Source organism: Barbus barbus, assembly GCF_936440315.1.
Source record: "Barbus barbus genome assembly, chromosome: 8".
In the NCBI taxonomy this organism is placed as follows: Eukaryota; Metazoa; Chordata; class Actinopteri; order Cypriniformes; family Cyprinidae; genus Barbus; species Barbus barbus.
The window spans coordinates 26406021-26419798 of NC_136736.1; the positions used below are offsets into that span (position 1 = coordinate 26406021).

Sequence of the window (13778 nt, forward strand, 5' to 3'; positions counted from 1 at the left end):
TAGATCCAGTTGCAGCAGGCCTGCCACACTGTCTGAGGGCGGTGGCTGCTGCTGAACAGGCCGTGATGGCGTCTAGAGAATTTGTAGGTTACTCTGACCTGATTTTAAATGTGCCACACGCTGTGTCCATGATCTTGCAGGAACAGAAAACATCGCATTTATCGACGGCTAGGTGGTTACGATACCACACTATCTTGCTTGATATGCCGAATATCACTATTAGACGATGCACAACCTTGAATGCTGCTACTCTCCTTCCAACGCAGGAGGATGGGGAGGAGCACCATTGTTGTCTAACTGCATTAGAACAAGTGTGTACACCGCGTCCAGATCTTTCTGATGTACCACTTGAAAACTGCGAAAATGTCCTCTTTGTGGATGGCTCGGCTTTCAAAGATCCACAAACAGGCCAGAATAAGGTTGGGTATGCAGTAACAACTGAATTTGACGTCTTGGCATCTGGCTCATTGCCAGCAAATTATTCAGCACAAGCAGCGGAGCTTGTGGCGCTGACTGAAGCGTGTAAACTTATGGGAGGAAAGTGTGTAACGATATACACTGACTCGCGTTATTCATTCGGTGTCACGCATGACTTTGGAGCGCTGTGGAAACACAGAAAATTTTTAAAGTCAGATGGGCGCCCAATAATGAATGCTTCTCTGGTAGCAGATTTGCTGGAGGCCATTCTGCTGCCAGACAAGATAGCCATTTGCAAATGTGCAGCACATACCCATAACAAAGATTTCGTATCCACAGGAAATGCCAGAGCTGACGCAGCCGCGAAGGCCGCGGCAGCTAAGGAGACAAAAGACACAGAGTGTACTTTGCTATCTGAATCTAATCCAGACATTTCCCCTTCTTTACAGAGCATGCAGGCCTTTGCCTCACAGGCAGAGAGGAGCCTGTGGAAAAAGTGTGGCTGTAAAGTGACAGATGGCGTCTGGATGAGCTGTGATGGCAAGCCTTGTTTACCTCGACACTTCTTTCCTCATTATGCTAAGTCGATGCATGGGAAAGACCATGCATCGAAAGGGGGAATGGTTGCACAAATGAAAGAATTGTGGTTTACAAAGGGGTTCACAACATTTGCTGAAAATTTTTGTAAACGATGTGTCATTTGCAATACCCACAATGTAGCAAAAGGTATAAAAATGCCTCAGGTATCACAGCCGATACCGACTGGTCCCTTTGAATATATGCAAATGGACTTCGTCGAGCTGTCCCCCTGTGAGGGGAAGAAATATTGTTTGGTGCTGGTGGACATGTGGTCTAAATGGGTTGAGGCCTTTCCAACATCAAAACAGGATGCAGCAGCAGTGGCAAAGGCTCTGCTGACTGAGATAGTGCCAAGGTGGGGGATCCCACAGAAAATTAGCTCAGATAATGGGACACACTTTGCTAATGAGGCAATTAAACAGGTGGGTAAATTTTTGGGAATAAATTTGAGGACACATTGCAGCTATCGACCCGCCTCAGGAGGTGGAGTCGAACGTCAGAATGGAATAATTAAGAACAAATTGGCTAAGTGTTGTGAGGAAACTGGACTCACATGGGTCAAGGCGCTCCCGATCGTACTCATGTACATGAGAATGAGAAAACGATCTAGAGTAAACCTAAGCCCATTCGAAATTCTCTTTGGAAAACCACCTTATATGGGAATAGATGGGGGTAAACAACAGCTGCCATCGACAGAATTGTGTGAGCATGACATGTTGAGTTACTGCAAAGAAATGTCTTCTCTGTTGTCCAATGTTTCTGTGCAGGTAAAAGCGGCACAGGGGAAAGTTGCAGAAACTCCCCTGCACGACATCAAACCAGGAGATTTCGTGGTGGTACGAGATCTGAGGAGGAAAAGTTGGAAGGCGAAAAGGTGGCTGGGACCGTTCAAGGTGCTTGTGGTTACCCACACGGCTGTGAAGACAGCGGAGAGGGCAACGTGGATTCACGCCAGCCACTGCAGAAAAGTTCCATCTGCACCTCAGGAGGAGGAACGGAGGGAGTAAAAGATCTGAAGCAACATCAACAAAGGCCAGGATCCCAGAAGAAAACACCCTTATCAGCGTGAGAGCAAGGTCAGGACTGAAAAGTGGGGTGGGGGAGCCTGTGCTCGAATTGGGGCCTCTCATCCATCAAAGACGGCGCCTACAGTGCAAAAGGTATGAACGGATACAGGAAGTGCTGATAACAAAACCTGTAACATCCCAATTGTGCGTCCAACCAGAACCGATAAATCAGACGCAGGCTGGAGAGGCTGTGAGATCAGGAGTTGTGCGATCCACAAAGGGGTGGTGCTTCTATCGATAAAAAGAGCGAGGCGGCAGGCACGACAGCAACCAGTCTACCTCATACTTTCTGGGCAAACAAACCGCCAGCAAACACTGCCAGCGGACGAGATGGAGCAAGAGAGACCGTGGCACCCATTCAGAATGCCTGGATTGTGCGGTGCGAGAGGTACGATCTGCATATTGACAATGTTGGCCGTGATAATCTGTTCGATCTCATTCTATTTGACCGTCGAGCTAACACAAGGAGAATATGTCAAGACAATTGTCAACGTATCATCAAATGACATGACCATCGACGCATAAGAAGATCTGCACTGATAACTGTGACGCCGACGCGGGGTACCGATGGAGATCTGATCACAGTAACGGAGAGATCGAATGTGAAGTTCAGTTGTAACGAACTGTCCCTACTGTGGGAAGCCAGCGTACGCAAGTAACCCAGATCTTGAATATGCACAAGTATATTGTGGCGGGAGGAGCCAACGACAGACACAGTGGGCGTGGCGTCAAGCCACGGAGAGGTTTTTATTAAACAATATATTAAAATAAAGTGTCCAAAGGGGGAAAAGTGTCCAAAATAAACAGGGATCTGGTGTCCTCGTCGTGCTGCGGAGCTGTGTAGGAGGGCAGTGTTCAGGAGGGAAGGGTCCAGGGAAGGGGCGGAGTCCGGTGGCCGCACGCGCTCCCCTCTCGGGGCCGGGAGCGAGTGGCGGCGGCGTCTCTTGCGCGGCTTCGTCCATCTTCGGGCATCCCGGCGCTTCTGGGGGATTCGGCGGCCCGGCATCCTGGCCCGTCAGCCGCCTAACGGGTGCGGCAGTCCTCCTCGACGCTCCCTTCCTGGACCCACGAGGACACCAGCGTGCATGCACGGGGGAGAGACCGGTCTCCCGAGGAGAGGCGCGTTCGGCATTTTACGGCGGCGGTGATGAGGCTCTATTCACGTCAGGTGCGCCTCATCACACGCCGCCAGCCCTGGCTGTTTCAGCGCCCCTCCTCTCTCACACACCCACTCCTGTCGGGAGCCTGGTGAAGGGCGGCGAATATGGGACGGGGTGGTGATGATGGACAGGGGGGAGGCAGCCGACTCGTCACATCCCCCCCCCCAAGCGACATCCCCGTCCGAGGGTCGCCGCCCACGCAGGAGTGCTACCTTCCTCAACCAGGCTCCAGCGGTCGGAGTGGGCGGGGCAGGGATTCCTCTCCGGGCAACTCTCCCTCTCGCACCGCGCCGGAACCGGGACAGAGAAACCGGGTATTAGTTGTCAGCCTCAACCAGCCACAGGGTAAATGACCAATAGAAAGAACGTCACTTACCCCTTCGGTGGCTGGGAGGCTGTCCCCGTCGTTCCTCTGTCCCCGTGCGGGTTCCACGGCTTTTTGCGAGCGAGAGGGGATGACGTCATCAGATGTTGCCCAACTGCGCTGTCTAGGCTCCGCCTGCCCGCATTCTCCACCACTGTGGCGGGAGGAGCCAACGACAGACACAGTGGGCGTGGCGTCAAGCCTCGGAGAGGTTTTTATTAAACAATATATTAAAATAAAGTGTCCAAAGGGGGAAAAGTGTCCAAAATAAACAGGGATCTGGTGTCCTCGTCGTACTGCGGGGCTGTGTAGGAGGGCAGTGTTCAGGAGGGAAGGGTCCAGGGAAGGGGCGGAGTCCGGTGGCCGCACGCGCTCCCCTCTCGGGGCTGGGAGCGAGTGGCGGCGGCGTCTCTTGCGCGGCTTCGTCCATCTTCGGGCATCCCGGCGCTTCTGGGGGATTCGGCGGCCCGGCATCCTGGCCCGTCAGCCGCCTAACGGGTGCGGCAGTTCTCCTCGACGCTCCCTTCCTAGACCCACGAGGACACCAGCGTGCATGCACGGGGGAGAGACCGGTCTCCCGAGGAGAGGCGCGTTCGGCATTTTACACGCCGCCAGCCCTGGCTGTTTCAGCGCCCCTCCTCTCTCACACACCCCCTCCTGTCGGGAGCCTGGTGAAGGGCGGCGAATATGGGACGGGGTGGTGATGATGGACAGGGGGGAGGCAGCCGACTCGTCACAATATTTCTGCAGGGATCCATGTGGATGGGGCGATGTGAAAGCATACGAGCGACCAGTCTCGTACGGGACGGACAGGAGATTCACGGCGACCAGAACCAGAATGAGGGGCCACAACAGTGATGGAATGACAGTCACGATAATGGGCGTGACAGCTGCAGATCAAGGCAAGTACTATTGTGGCATTGATAAAACCGGAGCAGACTGGTATGAAGCCTTTGACATTGTTGTGAAACGACCAGACCCAGAGCCAGTGAGACCTCTCATTGAACCTGCTTATGAACCAGCTACAAAGGAAGAGATGGCATGGATGGGAGAGGAAGGAGCAGGAAAAGGGGGAATGAATTCTGAAGTGCGGAGAGCCATGGCAAGGTGCCAGGGGAACAAAGCGTGCACCCTGGCTCTGTTGCAAAAGCCAGAGTTGCAGGTGAACACGAGCTGCTGGCTGTGTCTGCAAATGTCTCATTCCTGGAGAACTGCCCCATTGACTGTAGCAACCTTAACAGAAACCAGATGTTTGATTCCGCAGCAAATGACCGAAGTGCTGATGGCTGCAGCCGAGATAGAGAAAGGAAATGTGCCAAAAGGAAGGCCCAAGCTCGGTTGCAAACAAACCCCAGGGAACACGAAACCAGATGTGCTGCTTCCACCGTTGAGAGTGACACACACATGATGTGTGTGTTTGTAGATTGAGGCGGAGGCTGGAACTGACGGCGGGATGGTCCGACTGTTGGATTAGGATCGACATGGAGAACAGGGCAGCAGAGAACTGCACAGCAACGATCAATGGGACAACGACAAACTTCACTTGTCCGTTCAGCGGGCCAACGGACACTTCACCTGCTGCTGTATGGGTGTGTGGAGACCGAGCATATCATCAGCTGCCAAACAGGTGGTCAGGATGCTGTTACCCAGCATTGATGAGTGTAGGGACATCAGTATATGTACCAAGTGATGAGCCCCAAGGAGAGAGTAGGAGGAAAAGAAGCGTAGACATCTTGCCAGGGGCTATGCCAGACAGGTACAATGGGTATGTATTATCAGATCCTTGGACGACATCTGGGGCAAACGTAGGATTATCAATCATTCCAGGGTTGGGAACTGCTGTAAGCATAAACAAGATCAACGGGTTAGCATGGACTGTGTTAGCCATTGCCAACAGTACTGAGAATGCCCTAACAATGGTTAATGACGAAATGAGACAGATTAGGGATGCGGTCATCCAGAATAGATTAGTTCTTGATATTTTGACATCAGAGAAAGGTGGGGTCTGTAAGATGTTGGGTATATCATGCTGTTTCCACATTCCAGACTACAGTGAGAATGTCACCAATATCATCACTCACATGAGAATGGCCGTAAAAGAGCCTGAACGAGCGAGCAATGAGTGGTTTGAATGGCTGACAAATCTGTGGGGAGGATGGGGATATTGGTTGTATAACACTGTGGTACCGATTGTGGGGGCAGGATTAGTGTTATTGGTATGTTTACCATGCATTTTCCAGTTTGTATCCAGCTCAGTACAGAGACTGGCAAAGACCAGTGTGACACACCAACTGTATAAAATGTCTGTTTATCCTGAGAATATGATTTCAGAGATGTGTGATGAGAAGACGACCGAAGAAGAGACCATTAGTAGCATAAGCTACAATGAGATGAAACAAATCGAAATTGAACTTTAAGATGTTTGACTAAGTGTTTAGCCCATCTGTATCTATACTGTTTAGCTTGCTTGAAATAGGGTCTGTCCCCACATAAAAAGCCTTAGCATGTTTTCATACTTCTTTCAAGAATTTAAGAGAGTGATCATTTATGCGAAAATCTGAGATGAAGAGTATAAATGTGATGTAATAACTTAAATTTGCTTTATGATTAAAGTATACCAAAATATAATCCAAGTAGAATAGCAAGATGGTAGAAGTAGAAATGAATTTTTTCACTGTTTGATGATTTATCAAAGAATGATAAAAAGGGGGAAATTGTGGAAGAAAATTCATTTTATGTTCATTTTATACTTTTGTATTGCAAAAACCTTTTGGTATGGCTGTGTAAATTACAAAGGGTCTGGAGATTTCTAGCCTAAGATGTATGGACGACAAGGGAGGGTTCCATGTGAGGGTGTTGGGGAGGAAACCAGACCCAGGGGAGATGGGCCAGAAGTATGGTAGTGACCTGAAAGGTTATTTGGGCCCTAAAATATAAGAAGATATGCTTTTGTAGAATGATATAGTAGGATGATGTTTTTTACTTCAGCATGTGTGGAAAATTACAGCAGAGAGATGTTTTGTAACCTTGTGACCTTGAGTGTTTAGAGTGTGGATATAAGGTGGAGGAGCACCTTCCCCGGATTGTCACACTCTGCAGCAACTGATGTTTCTGTATGACTGTCTGACCTTCTTTGCAAAGAAAGAATTAAACCTTTTAAAAGACCAAGTGTGAGTTTGTCTCTTGACTGAGGAGAGTAAGTTAAAATTTGCCACAACACCACCACTCACTTTGTCGAAAACAGTGGTATCTCAATACTTTCCACACTCGATAATCAGCCAACCTTGTTTGATATTGCCAGGTGATGTTGTGCTCGAACAGAAGTTTGAACCTCTGGTTTCCCTTGGCGCGGAATGATGCACCAGTGGTCGCCAAGCAGAATCCGTGTCTGTGTGAGAACAAAAGAGCTGGCCAGCCGATGGTGGATTGGATTAACTGTGTCCCTTTCTCCTCTTCTAACCACCAGTAGGCCTCATCCTCAGCCATCTTCGAGAAACAGCCATTTGATCAGCAACCGCCTTCATCGTTTCCTGCACACAAGAAAAACATACACATACTTCGCAAACGTTATTATGATTCTCTTAAATAACATTTATTAGAAGGGACATGTCTCCATCGTTCTTCTCCTGGTTCCATCACTGCAACAGTATTATCTTGCCCCATTGCTATTATATCTGCTGATTTAGGGAGACCATCGTGTTGCTCAACCCAAACTTTAGCACCACATTTATCAGTTGACCCAAATCCACCCTCCCCCCTTTCTGTTATCACTGAGGGTTTAGGTATTTCTTCTACTTTTCCCATGTGTACTGGTTTAATTAGAATTTGGGCTATTTTACTTCCCTTTTCTAAGGGTAATGGCACTTCTGAAGTGTTTTGGAGGACTACCTTTATAGTCCCTTGATAGTCAGAATCAATTACTCCAGCCAACACGATGACCCCCTTCAAAGCCAAGCTTGATTTGGGACATATTTGTCCGTAATGTCCAGGAGGACACTGCACTCCAACTCCTGTTTCCACTATGGTGACTTCCTGTGGGTTTAAGGTTACAGTGGTTAATGAAAATAAGTCTAAGCCCGCTGAGCCTGATGTACCCCGAATGGGCAACCTTGCTTCTGGGTCAGTGACCCAAAATTTGACAGGTTGAGTCTGACACTCTTCCACAACTACAGGTTGGACTTTAAGTTGCATGAGAGGAGTCTGACCTTTGGTGGGAGGCCGATTGTTTAAAACTTTTACAGCATCTCCCAAGCGGTCCCTCCACCCAATCAAATCTCCCCTTTCCCCTTGACAGTCAATTATTATCCCTTAAATTTTGCTGGATTACCATTAAAAAGGGCCCTGACATTTTGAACATTTTCATTAGACTTTCAGTCTCTAAATGTTCATCCGTTGAGCGTACCACAAAAAACAACCCATCTCTTACAAACACTATTCACTATTAACTATTTGCTTATTAGCATGCATATTACTAGCATACATGTTAATAACAAACTCTACCCAATACCTAAACATAACTATTACAACAGCTACCTTACTATAAATAAGCAGCAAATTTTAAAGTTTATTGAGGGAAAACTTTTAGATAATAGTGAGTGTGTTCCCTAATCTAAAGTGTTACCATTGTTTTTATTTGATTTATTGCTATCCACATGGTTTATTGTTAATCAAAAATCACATCTATGAATATTTCCTGTAATATGCTGAAATGTTTGTCATTGTTCAGCATGCAATGAAATTAGCAGCAGATAATGGGGGTGTGCCTGATGGTGCAACAGAATGGTGTTTTCCCTTGATGTGGTCACAAGTCTTCACGTGACTTGTGGCAACATGTGCAGTCTTGTGCATATACATGTTTGCCAGATCTAACTTTCAAACCTACTCAGTACATGCAAGGCAATGCTTTGGGAGACTGACAGCAAAATACGTTGCTTGCACACAGGCTTTCACTTTTTATAGAACCTTTAAATCCACTTCACCATTACCAGGGAAGTTGAACTAAGTTTTAAACATAATTTGCAACTTATGGATTGTCAATAATGCAAGAGGACAATAATAAAGAGTCATTTTTCCAGTTAAATTCAATTTGTTGATTATTCGGTGATGTCAACATCAGTTCAGCTCTCTTCCAATAGTGTCTGTGCAATCAGTCCCCAAATAAGCAAGCCAAAGTTGACAGTGGCAAGGAATCAAAACTCCATCATCGATGACAGAAATAGGCTAGAGAAAACACCTTGGGAGAAACCAGGCTCAGTCGGGGGAGGGGGGGGGGGGCAGTTCTTCTCTGACCAGACGAAACCAGCATGGTTTGATTCCAGGCAGCAGCACAGGTAAGACTGAGCAAAGGACTCATCTGGCTCCTGTGGTCTTGTCCCGATGACAGTCTAGTTGACGCAGTCTTCCCAAGGGATCTGTTTCTGAGGCGCATCTAGTTGACATTGTCTCTGCTGATACTCAGGGCTGTTGAGGTCATCTCTAGGTGCTGATCCAACATCTGGTCTGGATATAGACTGGATCTCGATGGCTACGGTGACCTCGGAATAAGAATGAAAGAAACTAATATTAGCGTAGATGCCATTCTTCTTACGATTTTGTGAGTGCATCGGGTGTTATGGGAATTGTTCCCAGTTCTGGTTGACCTAATTAATGCAGCCTAACAATCCTTTAATGGATATGAATTATAGAAATGTGATAATGTTGGATGTGTAAGCCAGGTTAAAGAGATGGGTCTTTAATCTATATTTAAACTGAAAAAGTGTGTCTGCCTCCCGAACAACGCTAGGTAGATTGTTCCAGAGTTTGGGCACTAGGAAAACGATCTGCCGCCCGCAGTTGATTTTGACATTCTAGGTATTATCAAATGGCCAGAGTTTTGAGATCACAGCGGACGTGAAGGACTATAATGCGATATGAGATCACTCAAGTATTGACGAGCTAAACCATTCAGGGCTTTATAAGTAATTTAGCAAGATTTTAAAATGTGTTCCATGTTCAATAGGGAGGCAGTGCAGAGTTGACAGAACTGGGCTAATATGGTCAAACGGCTTGGTTCTAGTAAGAACTCAAGCTGCTGCATTTTGGACCAGCTGGAGTTTGTTTATTAATCGCTCAGAGCAACCACCCAATATAGCATTACAATAATCTAACCTTGAGGTCATGAACTCATGAATTAGCGACCTTGAGCAATGGAAAGGCGCTATATAAATAAAACTTCTTCTTCTTTTCTTCTTTAGAAATATTTTTAAGATGAAAAAATTCTGTTTTACAAGTGCTAGAATGGTTTTCAAAGGAAAGATTGCTATCAAATTGCACACCTAGGTTCCTAACTGATGACGAAGGATTAACAGAGCAGCCATCAAGTGTTAGACAGCGTTTTAGGTTATTACATGCAGAGGTTTTTGGTCCAATAATTAAAACCTCTGTTTTATTTTTTTCAAAATTCAGGAGTAGGACATTACTAGTCATCCAGTTTTCTATATCAACTATGCATTCCATTAGTTTTGCGAATTTGTATGTTTCATCGGGTCGCTAAGAAATATAGAGCTGAGTATCATCAGCATAGCAGTGAAAGCTAATATCATGTTTCCTGATGATATCTCCCACGGGTAACATGTAAAGCGTGAAAAGCAGCAGTCCTAGTACTGAGCCTTGTGGTACTCCATACTGAGGATATCCTGTTTACAACAGTTAAACCTTATTTGGTAAAAAGAAGTGAAGTGATCTCCAAGCCTTATTTTATTTAAAAAAAAAAAAAAAAATTTTTTTTTTTTTCAGTGAAACATGAAGTAAATTGTAGTAAAAATGAATTGTGAGGTTTTGTGGAAGTGGTTGAAGAAGAGTAGTTTTATTTATATATATACATGTGTATATATATATATATGTTTGTGTGTGTGTGTGTGTGTGTGTGTGTTTTATATGTATGTTGTGAGTTTAGAGGATCCTTTTAGCAAAGCAAAAATAAATAAATAAACAGACAAAATAAGTAAATATGTTAAATATAAAAAAACAAATGCTGAAAATTAGTACAAAAACATTTTATTTAAAACAATATAATACATAAATATAAATACAACACTCAATACTTATGTGAACAACACTCAATACTGAACAAACTGTTTTAAACATAACCAAACAGTAGGACTGTGCCCATCGGTACAGGTTGAGATGTCAGATGTGGCCATATCATTCATATCTTCAGGCTCAACCTCACAGATGACCCAGACATTCATGGGGTTTTACTGCAAAACAAAAAGGTATTTACTTAATAACATGGTTTTATATATGATGAGACCTGATACTTCTTGTACTTTTTATAGCTTTAGACATCTCAAACACATGGTGAGGATTTACTGACACTTACTTGATAAGCATCTTCTCAATGACCTTCTTAACCCAGGGTGCAGTAGGGTCCAGACAGATCTCTTTCCTAGATTCCTTCAGGGTGGCACTGTGTTAAAAATAAGGAGAAAAACCAGTAAGACGCTTATTTTTAATGTTACTGCATTAATCTGGATCATTATGGATTCATTCTGAGTTTGTAATCTGTAAGTGTCATAGCATTATTAGTGTGAAACTCACATGATCTCTGTGTCTTTACAGTGTGAGTTTGGAGGGAAGAGCTCCACACTCTCTATGTGTTTTCCAATGCGTCGACTCTCAGTTTCAATGCAGCGACAGCGTGGACTCATTTCTGAAAGCAAAATAATAAGTTAATGTTTGATCACATACATGCATGACTTAAAAGTGCATTTTTACTAACTATGGTTAATGATTACCAAGAAATATTAACAAATATTGCAATTCATTTACCTTCACCAATGGTCAGGAATCCGAGGAAAACAGAGACTAAAAAGAATTTGCAGTGCATTCTGCCCAAGTGAAGCTTAGATTTACAAATGGAAACTAACAAAATGTAAAAGTAAATCTAGAGTTTGGATGCTAGAGACGCTTGAAGTGTTCAGATCTGTTGTTGAATTCTGTCCACACTGGAACTTGCAGCTCTTTTAAACCCACGAGTTGCGCAATATTTCTGGGAAAGTTTGTGCTGATGTCACAAGTGTGTGAGCCTCATCATGTCATTCATATGATTAAGAAAGTGTCAGCGAGCTTCAGAAATTTTAGAAGTTATTCACTTTAACATGTCGGTATATTCACGATTCATGAAAAAAAGTTAAATATATGATCACACATTTACAAATCAATAATTTTGCAAGACATTACAAGTAATGTTGTTTATGCAGGTGGAAGTTTCATTCACTCTCAAAAACTGGAACAAATAAATAAACAAACTGAGCCACAACGTTTTCAAACTGGGGTCTAGTGACCCCCCAATGGGGTACTAAGGGTTCCATGAAAAATTCAGGAGGAAAAAATAATGCACAAAAGGTTTTGTAATCATGTATTTATTATTTATTTTATTTATTTGTAAAGATGTATTTATTTGTAATATTATTTAGTTATTTGTAAATGTTTTTTTATTTTCTGTATATTTATTTATTTACTTATGTTTTGCCTTATTTACTGTATTTGGTAAAAAACAAACAAACAAAAAAAACACAGAGGATCTCATTTAACCAACAATAAAGTAACTGCATAAAACATTTTTTTTATAACATATTTTTTGAATAAACATTGTAATATTATTTTGCATATGGCTACAAAAAACACGTAACACGTAAAAATGCAGTGCAAAGCTTTGTGTAGGACACAAATTGATCAATATTTTTAAATAAGCCGACTGAACCGATAATTGGACTTTCCAGAGGAAGTGGACATGTAAGCTAACACGTTTGATTAGTTTGCACAATCCTATTCCTATCCTTTAAAAAAATATATAATAATAATAATAGATGTGGTAGATTTGTCACGTTATACTGCTACTTACTGGGAAAAGTAGCATATTCCTGGAAAGCTACTGTTTTATAAAAAGCTGCACTTCTGAAATTGAGTTCGCTATTTTGCTACTTTCAGTTACTCCCCACAACACTTTTCCAAGGTGATGTCCTCACATGTGACAACCCATTTCCTGTTTTTAGGGATTTCTATCATGTACCTTCCACCAATATTCTTTTTCTTTTCCCTCACCATCTTCTTCATATCCACTAATTTGAACGTTAGCATTGCATGCCTCCAAAGCGAATAATGAACTCACCTGCACATCCAGAGGTTGTGACCCCATCAGTTTTTTTAATTAGTGTTAACATGTTGAGAACTGTTATTGTTGTAACTGAGTTCACGTTGTGATTGATGATTGTTTATAACTGCATTTTTTTGAAGAATCCTTGGTTGTTGATCTAAAAAAGTTACAGTATATGCAGAAGAAAAAAAAAAACAGACTGCTGCCAAACCACAAATATGTCTCCCTTGGGAAAGAGTTTATCCAGCATTGCAAAATGTTTGCAAAACAAAATTTAACAGTCTCATTGCAGTCTCAAACTATTCTTTTAAAAGCACAATAGAAAAATTGCAATGTTAAAAAATAATCCCAGTTTAGTCATCAGAAAATAAGATACAGCTTGGCTTTAGAACGTTTGCTGTGCAGGCTGCTAAAAGTTGCCTGATTCTCACATAATCTGCAGATTTATTGCAATAGCATTGCAATGAAGTCTCAATGGCACTTTGAACGAAGTTTTTACGTATAGAGCGTGACAGCGCACCACATTAAAAGAAATTATCACTCATGTTTTCATAACCGCTGGCCAAATTCAAAAACGAAACTAAAATTAAACATCTTTGAGAGCAAGGGGGCCCCCTGGTGTTTCTGAGGCCCTACGCAGCTTGCGTATTCTGCATAGGATCGGCTCTGTATGTTGATTACACACAGGATCAAAATTACAGGAATCTTGTAAGGTTAAAATAAGTTCATAGTGCAGTCATATAGACCTTTCAGTTACTTTCAGTTTAGAATAATAAATAATGATAATAATATTTATTTTACTATTTTTAGTCTATTTAAAAGCTCCAATCTATAATTTTAATAGCTAGCCTACACCAGTAAAATGTCAAAGTTTTGTCTTTACTAGACAAAGAAGAGTTGTATGTTTTTCCCTCAGTCCATGATCCTCATTGAGGAAATGGGAAATTTCCAAGGCAATCTCTTCAGATTGAGTGAGTCAGACACTTGTTTAGTGTAGAGGTGTGTTTGTTAGATATATTAAGTCCATGTGCTTAGTAGCATAGTTTTCTCATCAA

General features: G+C 43.4%; 1 protein-coding gene across 1 annotated transcript; it reads right to left on the minus strand.

The window, feature by feature from the left end:
- Positions 1-10608: 10608 nt before the first annotated feature.
- On the minus strand, positions 10609-11564 carry LOC306874375 (permeability factor 2-like). Its single transcript, XM_079424373.1, has 4 exons — positions 11397-11564; positions 11166-11277; positions 10948-11034; positions 10609-10825 (listed from the first exon to the last, which is right to left on the minus strand). Exons 1-4 carry the CDS (start codon positions 11452-11454, stop codon positions 10813-10815), a joined length of 270 nt encoding a protein of 89 aa, XP_079280499.1. The 5' UTR covers positions 11455-11564; the 3' UTR covers positions 10609-10812.
- Between the last annotated feature and the right edge of the window lie 2214 nt (positions 11565-13778).

Excerpts from the sequence above, each read along its gene's own strand:
- LOC306874375 (XM_079424373.1), bottom strand. The coding sequence starts at position 11,454 with ATGCACTGCAAATTCTTTTTAGTCTCTGTTTTCCTCGGATTCCTGACC. Across the intron at positions 11,278-11,396 it reads ATTCCTGACCATTGGTGAAG|AAATGAGTCCACGCTGTCGC; the intron begins GTAAATGAATTG and ends TTTTGCTTTCAG. Across the intron at positions 11,035-11,165 it reads TGTAAAGACACAGAGATCAT|TGCCACCCTGAAGGAATCTA; the intron begins GTGAGTTTCACA and ends TTTTTAACACAG.